Below are 13,992 nucleotides of genomic sequence, written 5' to 3' on the forward strand. Positions count from 1 at the left end.
AACTGTGGCCCCAAGGTACAGCAAGAAAGAAGAAAGAAAAGCTACTATGTAATAGCTTGGTACTTTGTAAACCTGGCTGCGAACAATAAATACGCAATAGGCACCAGGGGAGGAAATCACTAACTTTATTTCATGTCTTTTAAGCACTTCTGCTGGTTGATCTTGCTTTACTTGTACTGCTTCGCTACCAGTGCAATAGGCTGGAGTTTGGAAGTTACAGAGCTTTGTGGGGGAAGCATTGGCATTCAGAGCCCTGTATCAGCATTTGGGGCTGCAGGGCCGGACACTTAACTTGCACACTCACAGAAGTCAGAGGTGAGCCTTACCCCAAAGCAGTGATGGGTGCTGGGATGCCCTAAGCTGTGCTGCCCTGCAGCCCTCAGCATCTGAAAGGAATGAGGCGTTTACTTTGTCAGCGTACATCAGCTCAGTGCCAGCAGTCTCTTGAGATTTTATGCTCTCAGAGGCTGAAGTAGAACTTTATGGCACTTCTGTGCTTGGCATTTACATCCTGTTTATGTAAATGCCTCAAACAGCTTGATTTGTAAGAGAGAAAAACAATTCTTGCTGTATCTTTTTCTCTTTTGAAGTGTCCATCCACTCTGGAAGAGAAGAACTTGTATGGAAATTAAGTAATTTGTCTCTCTGTTTTTGTGAGGTTTAACTTTGTGTCTTTCCTACAGATCCTGGTCGTGTCATTACCAAACCCCAGACTGCAGTTTTATGTGCTCGTTTTCCTGCTTGTGTCTTCAGATTTTGCTTAAGACTGATTGAAAGGATAAGGCCAGGTTAGAGACGACTGCTAAGGTCTGTGAATTGTGTTTGTTGTGTGTGTCAGACCTCTGTCAAGCACGAGTGCTAACAGCGGGGCTGGAGAGGCAGCAGCTCTGGTGGCACTGCTCTGACGTGCAGTTTGTGCTGTCATGTGCTGTGGGAACTGAAAGGAGCTCTGGAGTGGAGGGTAATTGCACTCTGATCAGAGCCTGCATATTCAAACTGAAATGTCTTGGCAGCTGGCGCTGGGACAGCCAGAAAAGAGAGCTGGGAATTGTATCCCTGGTGTCCCAACACTTGTTGCCCTGTAGACAACATAGCTGTGCTGGGTTTGGAAAACTTTCCAGGCCAGCAACTGTTATCAGACACTTGTCTTTGCAACACGAAACACAATGAGGCAGCTGCAGACAGCTTTGATTCCCTTCCCCCAAAGCTGCCTCTGCAACACAGCTCCCTAATGAAGCACATCTTGCTGCTGTGGCCCCGTTAGTGCCCTGGAGTCTGTGTCATCTCAGGAAGGTTTTGGAGTTCAGTTGGAGTGCAATGCCTCATAAAAATCAGCTTCTTCTCCAGATGGGCAGATGTATTAGAGAGCAGCACATGGAGGCAGGGGAGGAAGGAAAGTGGAGAAGAAAGAGGGTATGTGTGAGGAATCACAGTGCTCCTGGAACTACTTATTTCATCTGAGCTATCATTCCTTACTATGTTCCCTCCTCTGTGTTGTGTTAATTTTCCCTTCTTTTTTGGCTGCTTGTTGCCAAAATCTGGTCGTAAGGCAACAGCTTTCCACAATTTGAGCAAACTGAGCCAAGTATGCAAGGGGAAATTGTTTATTCAGGAGTGTCTTCCAGCAGGAAGCAAAGAACAGGAGCTAATTTGCCTGTGGGAGGGGAAAAGAGCAGTCAGATACAGGGAAGACATTGCATTAGTGAGATCCTAAGTTTGTAGCTAACTGCATTTGAATAAAAGCACCACCACAGATGCATGTCAGCTGCAGGGAGTGGGGGCTCTGTAACTGCTGAGCCCCCAAAGAGGGCTGGGAGGAAAGCTGCTCTCAGCAACTGGGGAAAAGATATTGTGCTGGAATTGCAAAGGGCTGTTATAAAAGCAGTGTGAGACCACTTCCAGTGCCTTTCAGTTTTAATGAAGTAGGTGTCATAACGCCCTTGAAAATCAAGGAAGCTGGGTTCTTTTCTTGAAAAGGGGGAGAGGCTTTTTTTTATTTTTATATAACTTGCAGTCTGTAAAGAAAGGAACCATCTGAAAATGGCCACTGCTTTCTCAATCTCTGCTTCCCTTATATTCCCATTAGTCATGCTTAATGAAAAGGACCTCCCATTAGCTTTGCCTGGGTCTGGGGAGGAATCCTTTATATTTCCAGCTCTGCTGACAGCGAAGGAGTCAAAGTGGACATAAGGAAAATGTTCTGGTTGGTGTTACTGGTGATGATGTGAGGATCTGCAAGGACCCTGCAGAGCCCAGGCAGTGCAGCTAAACCATGCTGACCTTTCCTATAGCCAATGGCATTACAGTCCTGTCGACACTGATTCTTTGGTCCAAAAAGCTGGTGATTTCCATGGGATCAGCTGGGGTGGGGAAATCTTAGGGATAAGCCCAGTATGATTAGAATATGATTGCTCCTCACTGTTACTCTCACCACAATACTTGTCAAAGGGACCATAAGTGATAAAGGTGCTTCTGTTGAGATCTGACATTCAGGAGGAGAGTGGAAATAACAGCAAGGAAGAGGAAGATAGATCTGCCAGGACTAACTCTTCAGATCTTGGATTTGCAGCGTTCATTTCACTATCTTTAATCAGCCACCTGATTAAAGGTGGTTAAGTGGAAGATACACGACCTCCAATCCTTTAAAAGGCATGTCTGCCAGGTGGTTTCCAGGGGCCTTTAAGTTTCCCACAGTGGTTTTCTCTGTCAGTCATGTGCTTCTTTCTGACACGCTTATTCCCCTGCACTTGTACACAATCTTTGTTACTAACTGAGGTCTGAGCTTCAGGATGGACGGAAGGTGTTTGGGGGGAAATGGCTGCCCTAGATGGTGCATCCTGGGGTGCCCTCTTCTCAGCACTTGTATCACTCACGTTACACACCATGTGCCGTGGCAGCTTCTCAATGTGGGACAGCCACTCCTTCACGCCATCTAGGACAATGGGGATGAGGCTCACCACACCTCCAAAGTGATTCTTTGCTTCGTCGCAGCTCAGGTGATTCACAACATCGTGAGGATATCTGTGGGACAGAAGGAAGCATTCATTGAGTAGTCCAGGCAACGCAGCCCTGGTGAGTCCAGCAGTGCCACCCTGAGCCCACGGGGAAAGGTGGAGATGTAGGCAGCAATGTCCCCAGAGCAAAAGGGTGCTGATAGAACTTGAGAAAGGAGCTGTGTTGTGCCTGCTGGACTCAGCCTGCAGGAGTTCAAGAGCAAATACAAACATCTGCTCCATGAAATTAACTACACACAGAGCAGGAATAGCAGGGAGGAGCCAGAACGATGTCATAACAGAAACCAGCAGGGAGGTCAGGTAGGAATATGCATTCTTGTGACAGTCTTCCTGTATCCACAATTGCCTCCACAGAACTCAGCTGATGGAAAGACGTACTTGGCTCGGATGGTGCTCAGATCATTGCTGTGGTTAAGGAGCAGCTTGCATCTTTCCAAAATTTCATTGGTTGTGCTGTTACCACGATGCATAGTTTCCAGCTTGTGGCAGAGATTGCTCAGGTCATTACAGATGTTTAGGAACATGGTGAGGATACGCCTGTCCGTTAAGTTGTTACAGTGGTGGTCCATGTAGGACTGTACCTGCAGAGTGCAACGTGGGGAAAGAAGGGGTCATGCATGTTAAATTACACTGTGATATGCTGCGAAGTTGCTTAAGTCAGTGAACAGCAGATACTTTCTGGTGTGACTGAAGGAATGAGCCACTATGGAAAATGATACAGAGGCAAGCAGTAAGCTTTCTAGGGCATGCCTGAGATTGTTTGCTCATCGTTCATCACAGCTGAAGAGGGCTGGGGTAATGGATCTGCTTGTCAGCACAGCAACAAGCCTTCCTTCCTTCCCTCTTTGGAGAGTAGTATGGCAGTACTGCAGCCAAAAACAGCTCTGCTACGAGCACTGCAAAGTTGGGTTGGGTGTAAGCAGGGGAGTTTACTGTCTTCTGTACTGCCACAACTGCTTGCATAGAATGGGGTGGGAGATGGGGGTGGTGGCCAAACTGGGAGTGTTCTGGAGTAAAGCATGGATGTGCTTGCATACATGCACGTTGTTCATGGTTCTTTATTTGGCACTATTAGCTGTGACAACAAAATTAAAAGCATTTAACCTGAGTTGTCCTTACTAACCTATTATAGCAATGACAATTCCCTATTTGCCTTGAATGGTTTTGTTTCTCAGAGTAAATGGCACTGTGTGGTGAAAGACTATGACAAGAGATTCAGTATCTGCTTCAAAAGCATTACAGATGCTTCAGACTTGAATGGTAGGAATGTAAAACACAGAGGGGGGGTTGGCAGCCATGGCTGGACTGTAACACCTTCAGTGCTTTCTGTAAGACTACAGCATAAGAATGAAGGAACCGCTCCACCACCAGCATGCTCTGTGCATACAGAACAGCCATGCTATACACCAGGGCAAATTCTCAGCAGGTTTGTAAGAGAAATAAAGAAGGCCCCTAAGGATCCATTTCCGCTACGAATTTTTCCTTCCTCTGTGTTCATGCTGTGTTCTGTCCACGTGAGTGGCAGGATTTTTTTTTTATTGCTGCTCTGAGCAGAAACAGTCCTAAAGAGAATCGCGTTTTAGCCTGGGTGTTCATCAACAGGATTACAGGACTTCTTTCTGTCCACATCAACAGAAGAGAGTTAGTGCACCAGGAGGGGACCAGGACAACGTGAGCAACAGCTTGCAGTGACCACCAGGTTCTGCAGCAGGAGTTGCTGGCTCTTAAGCTGCAGCCTGGGGAGCTCAGGGAGAGCTGGGCTAAAGCCATGAGCACAGCCAGGCTCGGCGGAGGAGGCACTTGCTGGGTTATTTGAGTCTCCGACTGAAGCAAGTGACAGCACAGGTATTTGCTGGTTTTATTCCTATGCCCTCCTATATACAATTCAAAACAAGATTGGGATAAGGCAGAAGAATGGCAGTGAAACTAAATGTGTGACTGTTTTTGTCCCAGTGAAGTTTCTTCGTTTCAGTTCCCACACAAGAGCCCACCACCACGTGCTGTACCGATGTTCCCTGCTCTCCCCAGTAACAATCTCTTCCTTTTTCTCTCCTTTCTCTAAGGTGACATGGTGACATCCCTAGGGCTACCCATGCAGTAAGGTTTGCCACTGCTGAGTCCACATCCCTGTATCACTGTATCACTGTGTCAGTGTCACTGTCACGTATGAAGTAGTTGCTAGGAGGTTTCATCCCTACAAAAAGCAGGTCTTCCACCCCACCAGGAAGCAGAGTCTGAGCTTGCTCTATGCTTCTACAATACCTGTGCTTTTAAAAACAACATAATGCTATACAAAACTTCAATGTCTATTTTTTTGGGGGAAAAAAAAGAAATTAGCTTAATGTCTGTGAGAATACCCTTCAATGTTAGAACAGTCAGCCCTCTTCAGTTTCTTAATCCTAATAAGAGCTTGGCCTTCAGTCTGGCTTTGGCATGCTTCTGGTCTTTGTGCCTGGGTTCTGCTTTCTCACATCCACTATTCTAGTTCTGTTTGGATTTTTCTTCCCCCTTTGTTTTCCAGTGATTGAAGTTTGCACTACTTAAAACATCCCCTTATCAAAATTCCATGACATTTAACTTACCAGCCCAGAAAACACCTTAGCCCACTTGGGACTTTCAGCCCTCGATCCATCATACTATCTCTGTAACACAGCCATTATTTTTAATAAGCCCTACAGAAAGATACAGTAGCACCAATACCAGGGGAAGAGGCAAGCAGGCTGGTTACTGCAAGTTAAGGATTACAGATTCCATGTGTGGCTGAGGAGGAAGGGTTGGTTTGTTTGTAGTACCCTGTATTTCTGACTATGCCTCAGCAGTGAAATGACAGCATTAAGCTAAATTCTACAGCAATGCTGAGCAAAGTACTTCCTTTTCTGTCACTGGGAAAGTCTAACAGAGGTGTTCCTTTCCCCTGCTTAATCTTTTGCCACTGCTTCACAGTTGTGCACACACATTAGTACCAAGTTTCTGTGCATTCTTGCATCGCTGTGCCCAGTTCCCATCAGCAGAAACCTTTGTGCTGAGCGTTCTGTACCTGGCTGATGCTCGCCACGGGCCTGATCATGTCGTGTGCGTTCTCTCTGGTGTGTTGCAGAGCTCCAATAAACGTGAACTGCTGCTGCAGGAAGAGCTTGTAGTTGTCTTCTATGACTTTTAGGGTATCCCTTACCTCATTCATCTTTTCCCACTGTTGGAATCTGGAAGAAAACGAGAGAAAAGCAGCTCCTTTTTAGAAATGACACGATTCTACGTGTGTAACTCTATGTTTCAGCAGAGTTGGAAAGCAGCACCACCACCAGAAGGATAAAAAAGAAGATATACGACGTCAAAGCACGGTGGTCCCCGGGCCCCAGGCAGTAAGTCATGGCAGCGGTAACGATGCTGGAAAAGAGGCAGAGAGCCCGGGGGGCCGCTGACAATCAGCTGCCATAAACCCGAGCGGGGCTGCTGTAAACATAACGCGGCACTGCATCAGTCACGGCGCTGGGAAATGGCCGCAGGGAGAGCTGTCGTTTTTTTGCCCGTGTGAAACCATTGCCCGAGGGGGAGCGCGGGGCAAATGGAGGGCCTCTGCCCGGCACCGCAGGTGGCTCCAACGCCCCCCTCACTCCTTCACCGCCGCAGAGTACCGGGCCGGGCCTCCCCCTGCAGCTCCGTACCGGCGTGTGGGGCCGCGCGGGGCAGTGGGGCCTGGGCCGGGCTCAGCACGCACCCCGAGCCGGGTCCCTAGCAACCGCCGCCGCCGTCTCCGTAGCAACCGTCGCCGTTCGATGACGTCACACTGCAGCGTCTCCCTTACGTTTCGGGGCGCGTGTCGCTGCGTCGCATTGCAGTGACGTCACTCCATAGCAACGCAGCGCCGCGGACGGTTGCTAAGGGCGGCCATGGACGCCCCCGCCCGGTCGTGGCCGCCGTCGGTGGGCGACTACGCGGAGCGACAGGGGCTCTTCCGGCTCCTGCAGGTGAACGGGGGCGGGGAGGGGCCGGGGGGGCCCGGCTTTCCTCACAGCCTCCGGCGTCGCAGGGAAAGTGGGCACGTATAGCTGGAGTGCCCGCGTCAAACTGAACCCCGATGTGCAGAAGTGAATGAAATGGAGGGGAGGCACGTGAGGGTGTGGGCGCGGAACGGCGAGGGTCCATCGCTGCCGGCCTGAACAAGTTCGATAAAGCTCGGTTTGCTCGGCTCGCAGCTCGAACAAACGCTGCAAAGCGATGGTCGTGGGCTGAACTTACGAGAAGCCGAGCTTTGTGCTGTGCTGTTTGCTGCTGGGTGGGAAAGGAGACGGTCGTTCACTCAGCACTGTTTGAGATTTGCTTTTAATTACAGAACTCCCAGCTGTGCTGAAGTTCCTGATGAGAAAACGGATGGAGTGGTGTTTGCTCATAGAGCTGCAGTCAGCAGAGATCTGTGCTGCTGGAGGAGCTTCAGCTCAGCTCAGCTCCTCCACAGCCTCCATTCTGCAATAAGAGAACAGGATCCAAAATCAGAGTTCAGAAAAGGGCTTTAAACCTTTTTTTCCCCTGCTAGTTTTATGGCAGGACAGAGGGCAGCAAGATTAAAGCAGCAAAATGTGCTGCTTTTGTGGTTTTGATTGCTTGGTTTGGGGCAGTCGTGTGTATTTCCTGTGGGCCCCATCTATTCCACTGCCCTCTAGGCTCGCTGGGCACTTGTGGGGATGTGCCACAGGTTTAACTTGCCCCAAAAAGGCACGAAGGAGGCTGGTTTGGTGTTGTCCGTGTGGGTTGATGTCAGTGCTGGCTCAGCCATTGCAACACTGGGGCAAAACCCCTCAGGTCTCCATATGTATCATAAATAAGCAAAAGCAAATTGCTGTGGGGTTTTCATTTAATTCATTTCTTTATTTATTGTAAAACCATATTTTGCTTTTTCAGCCTCTCAAATAGGGTCTATATTCCCTGCTTTGTCTGTTGAAGGGGACCTAAGAAAATGAGTGACTAAGATCCTCATCACCACCTTGTTGTAACATTGCTCCTGTGGTGACTTTAATTTTCCTCTGACTTTGTTCTGTTGTTTTTCAGAACATGCTTGAAGAGCTGTTAATTCATAAGCCGGAGGACCCCGTTCAGTTTATGATAGAGCATTTAGAGCAGCACAATGATGATGGTAAGTGAAAATTGAGAGACTAGAGACAGTGCAAGGCCTTATTTGCAATGAGCTGCTCAGAAATGGCATTTTGGTTGGCAAAGGGTGGATAAAAGGTTTCAGACCGTTCCCTGGAAGGAATAAAAAGGATTGAGCATTATGCAGTGGTTATAAATAAGGTGCTTTTAATTTCATCATCATCTTTTTTTTTTTTTTTTTAGTGGGTAATCTAATAAAAAACACACTTATAACAGTTATAACAATGAAACCCTCTCAGGGAATAACAAAGAGTTCTATTGTATCAATTATTAATGCGTTCCGTGCCCCATCTGATATTTCCTGTTGTCTTTAAGCTCACTAATTACTCCTTTTGTCAGGTGTAAATTTGGTTTCCCATTCTACCTGGGCTGGCAGATTCTCTGGTTTTTGATTAGTGAGTTACTAGCTGTTGTTAATGAGTTCCGCCGCTCAGTGGCATCTCAGATGAAGGAACAGTGAGTGTGCCTACTTGTGTGGATAACAAAACCTGCTAAATTGAATGGGAAGGCTGTGCTCTGCCCAATAAAAGCATGTACACTCAATCAAATTATTTGATTTACAAACTGTTCACCCTTAGGCAGATTCTATTTGGATATGCACAACGGAACTCTAATTTTTGTTCTGCGTGAGCTGTCAGGAATAGCTGGCGTCACGTTGCTTTGATGTTTCTTTAAAACCAGAGTAAACCATTACGAAAGTTCTGCTGCAGCATCAATGAAGTCATTACCACTGGAGGTGCTCTGAGATCTTCATACGTCGTGGTAGGGATCAGATGGATGTTGATTGAAACCCCGCTCAGGATCAAAACCAGAAAGAAATGTCCAATCCTGCAAATTGTGCCTGACCCTTCCTGGTGTGGGCAGCACCAGTAATCAATCTGTTTTATTGGCCCGTGGGCAATTTGCAGAGGAATTGCAGCTTGATAGAATGCTGATGAGATTTCTCTGCATTACTCGAGCATTTGTTGCTGAGCCCCACAGAATTATTTGAGCGCATTTAGGCGGGCTGCCATTTTGTGGCTTCAGTTCTTGGAGGCTAAAGATAGAACTACAGCAGTTGTTTGTCAGAGGAAAAATGCTGTCTGCTTTTGGTCTGGAATGAGCTATTAAGAAGGGGAAGGCGCTCCAATTAAAATTAGAGACTAAATGTTGTTTTAGAGATAAATTATATGGAAAGTAACGTAACAGAAATCTGTAACAAGGTTGATTTTACCTTTTTGATCACGGCAGAAGGTGCTGACTATTTAGAAGAAAAAAAACCCTTATTAGAGCCATCAGTAAAGCAATGAATTTTCATGATCCTGCCTTGCTAGACAGCTTTAGCCCTAGAGAAAATTTCAAACAGAGACGTGTGGAAAAGGAGTATTGCGTCTATCCCAGGTGTGAAGTTAGCAACCCTTTTTAATTAATAATAAGATCTAAAGTACTCTTAAAAATATAAACAAGTCTAATGATGATTATAGCTCACAACTGCCTCCGAAAGCTCCGAGGTCAGACGCACACCAATGGGTTTGTGCTTCCAGTTCTGTGATGTTCTTCTTTCCTGTGATCCTTCTGGAAGCCCTAACGAACGATACGAAGATTGAGAATTCTTTAATATACAGAGATGTGAATTTTGTGTGTTGCATCTTGGTTTTTGTTAACAAAGAGAGCTTTCAGGATCCAAGCAGCGTTTCTGTGAGCTTTTGCTTCACAATTCCTCTGAAGGAATTTAACACAGTTCTGTAAGAATGTTCTTCACATACTGTGTGCTGTTCCTCTTTGGCATGGAATTTCCCTTATAAATCAAGCAGATTTTATTGCATTAATATTAATTGTAGACTCTTTTGGACCTAAATGGAATGCAGAGAGTCCAGCCGTATTTCATTATTCCAGAATTCATTTTGTTTATTGCTATGAGCATCCTTGGATGTTAAAACTTTATAGTGCTTGGAAGAGTAAATCCTGTAACATCGGGACTAAACACAGGATGAAATGTGATTTGTTGCTGCAGGAAAAGTCCTTTTCCAGGCTTTTCTCACTTTGTTTAGGGATGGAGGTCCGGACCTGCAGCATTAAGCACCGACTGTCTGCTGATGGGAGGGGGTTAAACATGACATCCAGCCGTGTCCTGCTTGTGCCCTGGTGTCAGATGTTTGGGGAGAATGCTTTAGAAGAGCCTTACAAGTGTGCAAATGAGTAAATCAGTGAATTACGCTGCCCCATCTGCTGCGAGTCACTAAGCAGAGAGAAAACCAGATTTAGTACAAAGTGAGCATTTACAGTAGCCCTGGGCAATATTAAAGCATGATATGGTGTATATAATGGTATGTTTCGTTTTTTATCAAACGTTTGTCCAAGAAAGCTGTGTATTAAAGCTTCAATACCTAAGGGTTTTCTTGTGAATTTTAAATCACGCTCCTAGTTAAACCTCAAAAGAATCTGTGGATGGAAAGGTTTTTTGATTTTCTTTGAAGTGGTTTGAAGAAGTTGATTAGTGTTGGCACCCGAGCACTCTTTTATGACGCTGTTTATAAATAATTCCTAAGTATCGGGCTGGAGTTTCAAGGTGTTAGATTAAAAAAAAAAAAAAAAAAAAAAAAAGCCCTAGGATTTAATCACATTACATTTGAAAGAAATTAGGTGATAAAAACAGCTGATGTATCCTTTTAAAGTATTTTTCTACATTGTGTACTAGTTCTGTTGCACTTGCAAGAACCAATAAGGGGGAGTTTTTCTTAAACCTTCCGAGTCGGAGGACTTTGTAAAGATGAATCTGTAATTTGGGTTTCATGTATGTTTAAAAATTGCACCTGCCCAATAACTGGTAAGTGCGTGGAAGGCCTCATAAAAATACAGTTCACATCCTTCCATGTCTGCTGTCATCACACGCTGCATTTCCCTCGGTTACCAAGAACTGAAGAGGTTTGGGGGTGAGCAGATCCCTCCTCTGTGCTGCCCTGTGTTACTGCTGGTAAAGCCCTTGTCAGCCCCTTCTCTAGATGATCCTTTTTTTGTTATAATTTTCCTGAGAAAACATCAAAGGCATTAACAGAAAATGTCAGCTCCAGGGATTGCAGCCCAAAATATGGTTGTGCAAAAAGTCCCAAATACTTTCCTGAGAGTTGCTCCATTTTCCCCCTTTTCTTTTTGCCTTGCTCCTGCTCTGTTCACATTACAGCTATCAGTGGCAGGATTGAGAATTCTCCCCATCTTGGGTGGGGGACACACAGCAGAGAAATAACAGCTTACAGAGAGGGGGAAAAAAAAAGGCCTTTCAACACTGACTTGAGAACATGAAGGCAGCTGTCAAAGCGCAGAGGAAAAAGTGCTTAGTTTTGCAACATCTAAATCTGCTTTCGACCCTGACACGGCTGTTGAGTTGCAACTAAAATGCAGAGTCTCCTTTTTTTGTGATGGGAGCCAAAAGCTCTGCCAAAGTTTGGTGGTTTTGCTACCGTATTTCATAAGGAAAATGAGAAGAGATTAGATGATCTCCGAAGATCCCATCCAATGTCAACAACCCTGTGATTACAGCATTAGTCACTTTTAAGTAGTCCTGCAAACGCAAACTATCTTCTTTTTTTCATTGCAAAATATGCTCTAAATCAAACTTCTGGGAATAGAAGTCAAACTGAGATAAGAAAATGTTCCTGTTTATGCTCTGGTTCACCCCATAAACTATTTATCTGTTGGAATAGATAGAAATATGCTTAAGTGACGTGTTTAGTTAGGATATCAGTCTATTTAGCCTTGGAGGTTAAAGACAGACCGAGGTGGCCCTGGCTGAGTGTTCCCCCTTCTTTCTCCTTAGCCCAGTCCTGAGCTTTACGTTCAGGCAGATTTCCTATTGAAATAATTGTTTCTATGTGCTTATGGTTAGGCTGTGCAATAACAAGGAAACAAGTTTGGATTCTTCTGTTCCACATCTTAACATTGGCATGTTCTCATTTCTTAGCTCCAAGGATTTTCATACTCGGTCCACCTGCTTCTGGTAAAACTACAATGGTAAGTGTGCTCTTTTCAGGGCTCTGACACTCCCCACGTACCTTCTTGCTTTTTACTTAGCACAGCACTTGTGAAGATCAGTTATAGAAGAGCACAAGGCACGTTGAAGGGTGCCATTCATAGGGTTATCTACCATAACCCGTAAAGTTAAATGGGAGCATTCCCTTGAGCTCTGTGAGAACCTGCAGGGTAGTGGTGGTGGTAGTGCTGTAATACAGAACTCTGCGTGCCTTTTCAGTGAACCTGGGAGGAGTTTGTGGTGTTCCCACATTGCTGGTTGCTTTGTTGGCATGGCCGGCTGCCTCTCTTGTCCACACTGAAAATGTCGAAGCTGTGTTTGAACCACAGAGAGAGCTGAGCGCAGAAACTTCACAGATGATGGTGCTGTGTGCATGCTAGGAAGAATGCTTTCTTCTTTAAAATCCGTGTTATAGTAAGGTAGATGAAAAAGGCCTTATTCAAAGCTTTAGATTCTTGAACGTCTTTGTATGATACTGTTTAAAGTTACACACATAGTCTGCTTGTTTAAATTGAAGGTGAGGAAAGCTCCCTTTCTTTCTCGAGTCTGCTGAAAAAATGCTGCATTTTCTTGCCAGATATTTCATCCTGTACTTTTTTTTTTATCTTTCCTCAGGCAATACGGCTTTGTAAACATTTGGATGCCATACGTATCTCTCAGGAGACTTTGCTTTCCAAGGAAACATTAGCTCTGACAAAGGAAGCAAAGGCATATAAAGAAAGAAAGCAGGTGTGTAAGAGGATATAATAATGGTAGCTCTCATGGCACAGAAGGAGAATTATGTGGCATTTCCATGATTTCCACTGCTATAAGTTGAGCAGATCAGAGTAAGTGTTCTTGTATCTATGGAGGTTTATGCATCAATTTATGTTTACGTAGGTGCAGGGTCCTTCCGAGAGGAAGGGTAGCCTCTGCTTGATAAGAAGATATCTACAAGTATAAGAATATGTCAGGGCATAGAATTAGGGGCGAGGGAGGAAGAAAATGTAGAATAATGGAGATCTTGAAAACATCAACCTTGGACATGAGTTGATAGAACTGAGAGAAGCCCAGGAATGCTTGGTACCATTTAAAGAGCGTTTCATTATATCATCAAACAAAGCACCTTCTGGTTTCAGCATATTTGGTAATCTCCATAAAGTAAGCATTAATCTCTGAGGCTTCCTTCAGTACAAAATATGTACACAAAGAACTCTTTTTTGATCTGACAGAGCTACTTAGTCGTGCACATTTGATTTCTCTGTAGCATGACACGAATAACTCAGTGCATCAACTCAAAATTTGAATGACAATTCAGTCAGTTGTTGAAAGCTGTAGAAGCTTTCAAACTGAGGCAATAGCAGTAACTCAGGAGATCATTCCATTCCCAGGTGCACTTTGTCCAGCTGTGAGTGCACTGTTTGCTCTATTCCAGGTTTTCCATTGAAAGCAGCATGTTTTTCTGTGACCATCTCTAGCAAGTCCACTGCTCTGAGTTGCTTTTCTCCTTCATCGCTTGTTTTCATGAAAATTGAAAGAATTTCATGTCTGTAAGAATTTCGTATCCCTACTAAATTTGATTTGAATTGGCCAACAGATTCAGAACTCACTAAGATGGTAGGTTGTGTAATTTCAGAGTTTTGGTTTCCTGGGAAAACTAAGTTGAAAATGGAGTGGTGTCTGTTACACTGAATTGATGAGTGAAGGTTGGAGATACCTCAGGTGATATATTTAAAGATGTGAGAGGAAAGACATTGTTGAAATCATGGAATATGCTGGCAAAATGTTTGCTTTTGGCTGGGATGATAGAAAATTATTCTTACTGAGCATTATGTACTTTGAAATTTC

General features: G+C 45.0%; 2 protein-coding genes across 3 annotated transcripts in view; one reads left to right on the plus strand and one right to left on the minus strand.

The window, feature by feature from the left end:
* Positions 1 to 1,515: 1,515 nt before the first annotated feature.
* On the minus strand, positions 1,516 to 6,742 carry SPACA9 (sperm acrosome associated 9). Of its 2 annotated transcripts, XM_042878659.1 has the most exons (5): positions 6,677 to 6,742; positions 6,052 to 6,214; positions 3,393 to 3,595; positions 2,883 to 3,021; positions 1,516 to 1,654 (listed from the first exon to the last, which is right to left on the minus strand). In XM_042878659.1, exons 2-5 carry the CDS (start codon positions 6,193 to 6,195, stop codon positions 1,646 to 1,648), a joined length of 495 nt encoding a protein of 164 aa, XP_042734593.1. In that variant the 5' UTR covers positions 6,196 to 6,214; positions 6,677 to 6,742; the 3' UTR covers positions 1,516 to 1,645. The 2 variants fall into 2 exon arrangements, with proteins under 2 accessions (XP_042734593.1, XP_042734592.1); XM_042878658.1 differs by lacking the exon at positions 1,516 to 1,654 and having other exon boundaries at positions 1,711 to 3,021.
* A 156-nt stretch (positions 6,743 to 6,898) lies between these two features.
* Positions 6,899 to 13,992, plus strand: part of AK8 (adenylate kinase 8) — a 62,977-nt gene continuing 55,883 nt past the window's right edge. The window contains exons 1-4 of the mRNA XM_042878657.1: positions 6,899 to 6,979; positions 8,058 to 8,142; positions 12,097 to 12,146; positions 12,781 to 12,894. Coding sequence (XP_042734591.1) covers positions 6,902 to 6,979; positions 8,058 to 8,142; positions 12,097 to 12,146; positions 12,781 to 12,894 — 327 coding nt within the window. The 5' untranslated portion in view covers positions 6,899 to 6,901. The remainder of the gene's footprint in view (positions 6,980 to 8,057; positions 8,143 to 12,096; positions 12,147 to 12,780; positions 12,895 to 13,992) is intronic.

Source organism: Lagopus leucura, unplaced genomic scaffold, assembly GCF_019238085.1.
Source record: "Lagopus leucura isolate 7727_CA_CO unplaced genomic scaffold, USGS_WTPT01 Super-Scaffold_100022, whole genome shotgun sequence".
NCBI classification, from domain to species: domain Eukaryota; kingdom Metazoa; phylum Chordata; class Aves; order Galliformes; family Phasianidae; genus Lagopus; species Lagopus leucura.

Bases quoted from the DNA above. Each gene is read 5' to 3' on its own strand.
- SPACA9 (XM_042878658.1), bottom strand. From the start codon at position 6,195: ATGAATGAGGTAAGGGATACCCTAAAAGTCATAGAAGACAACTACAAG. The intron at 3,596-6,051 runs GTACAGAACGCT...TGCACTCTGCAG, and splicing joins CCGTGGCGAGCATCAGCCAG to GTACAGTCCTACATGGACCA. The intron at 3,022-3,392 runs GTACGTCTTTCC...TCTGTCCCACAG, and splicing joins CTGAGCACCATCCGAGCCAA to ATATCCTCACGATGTTGTGA.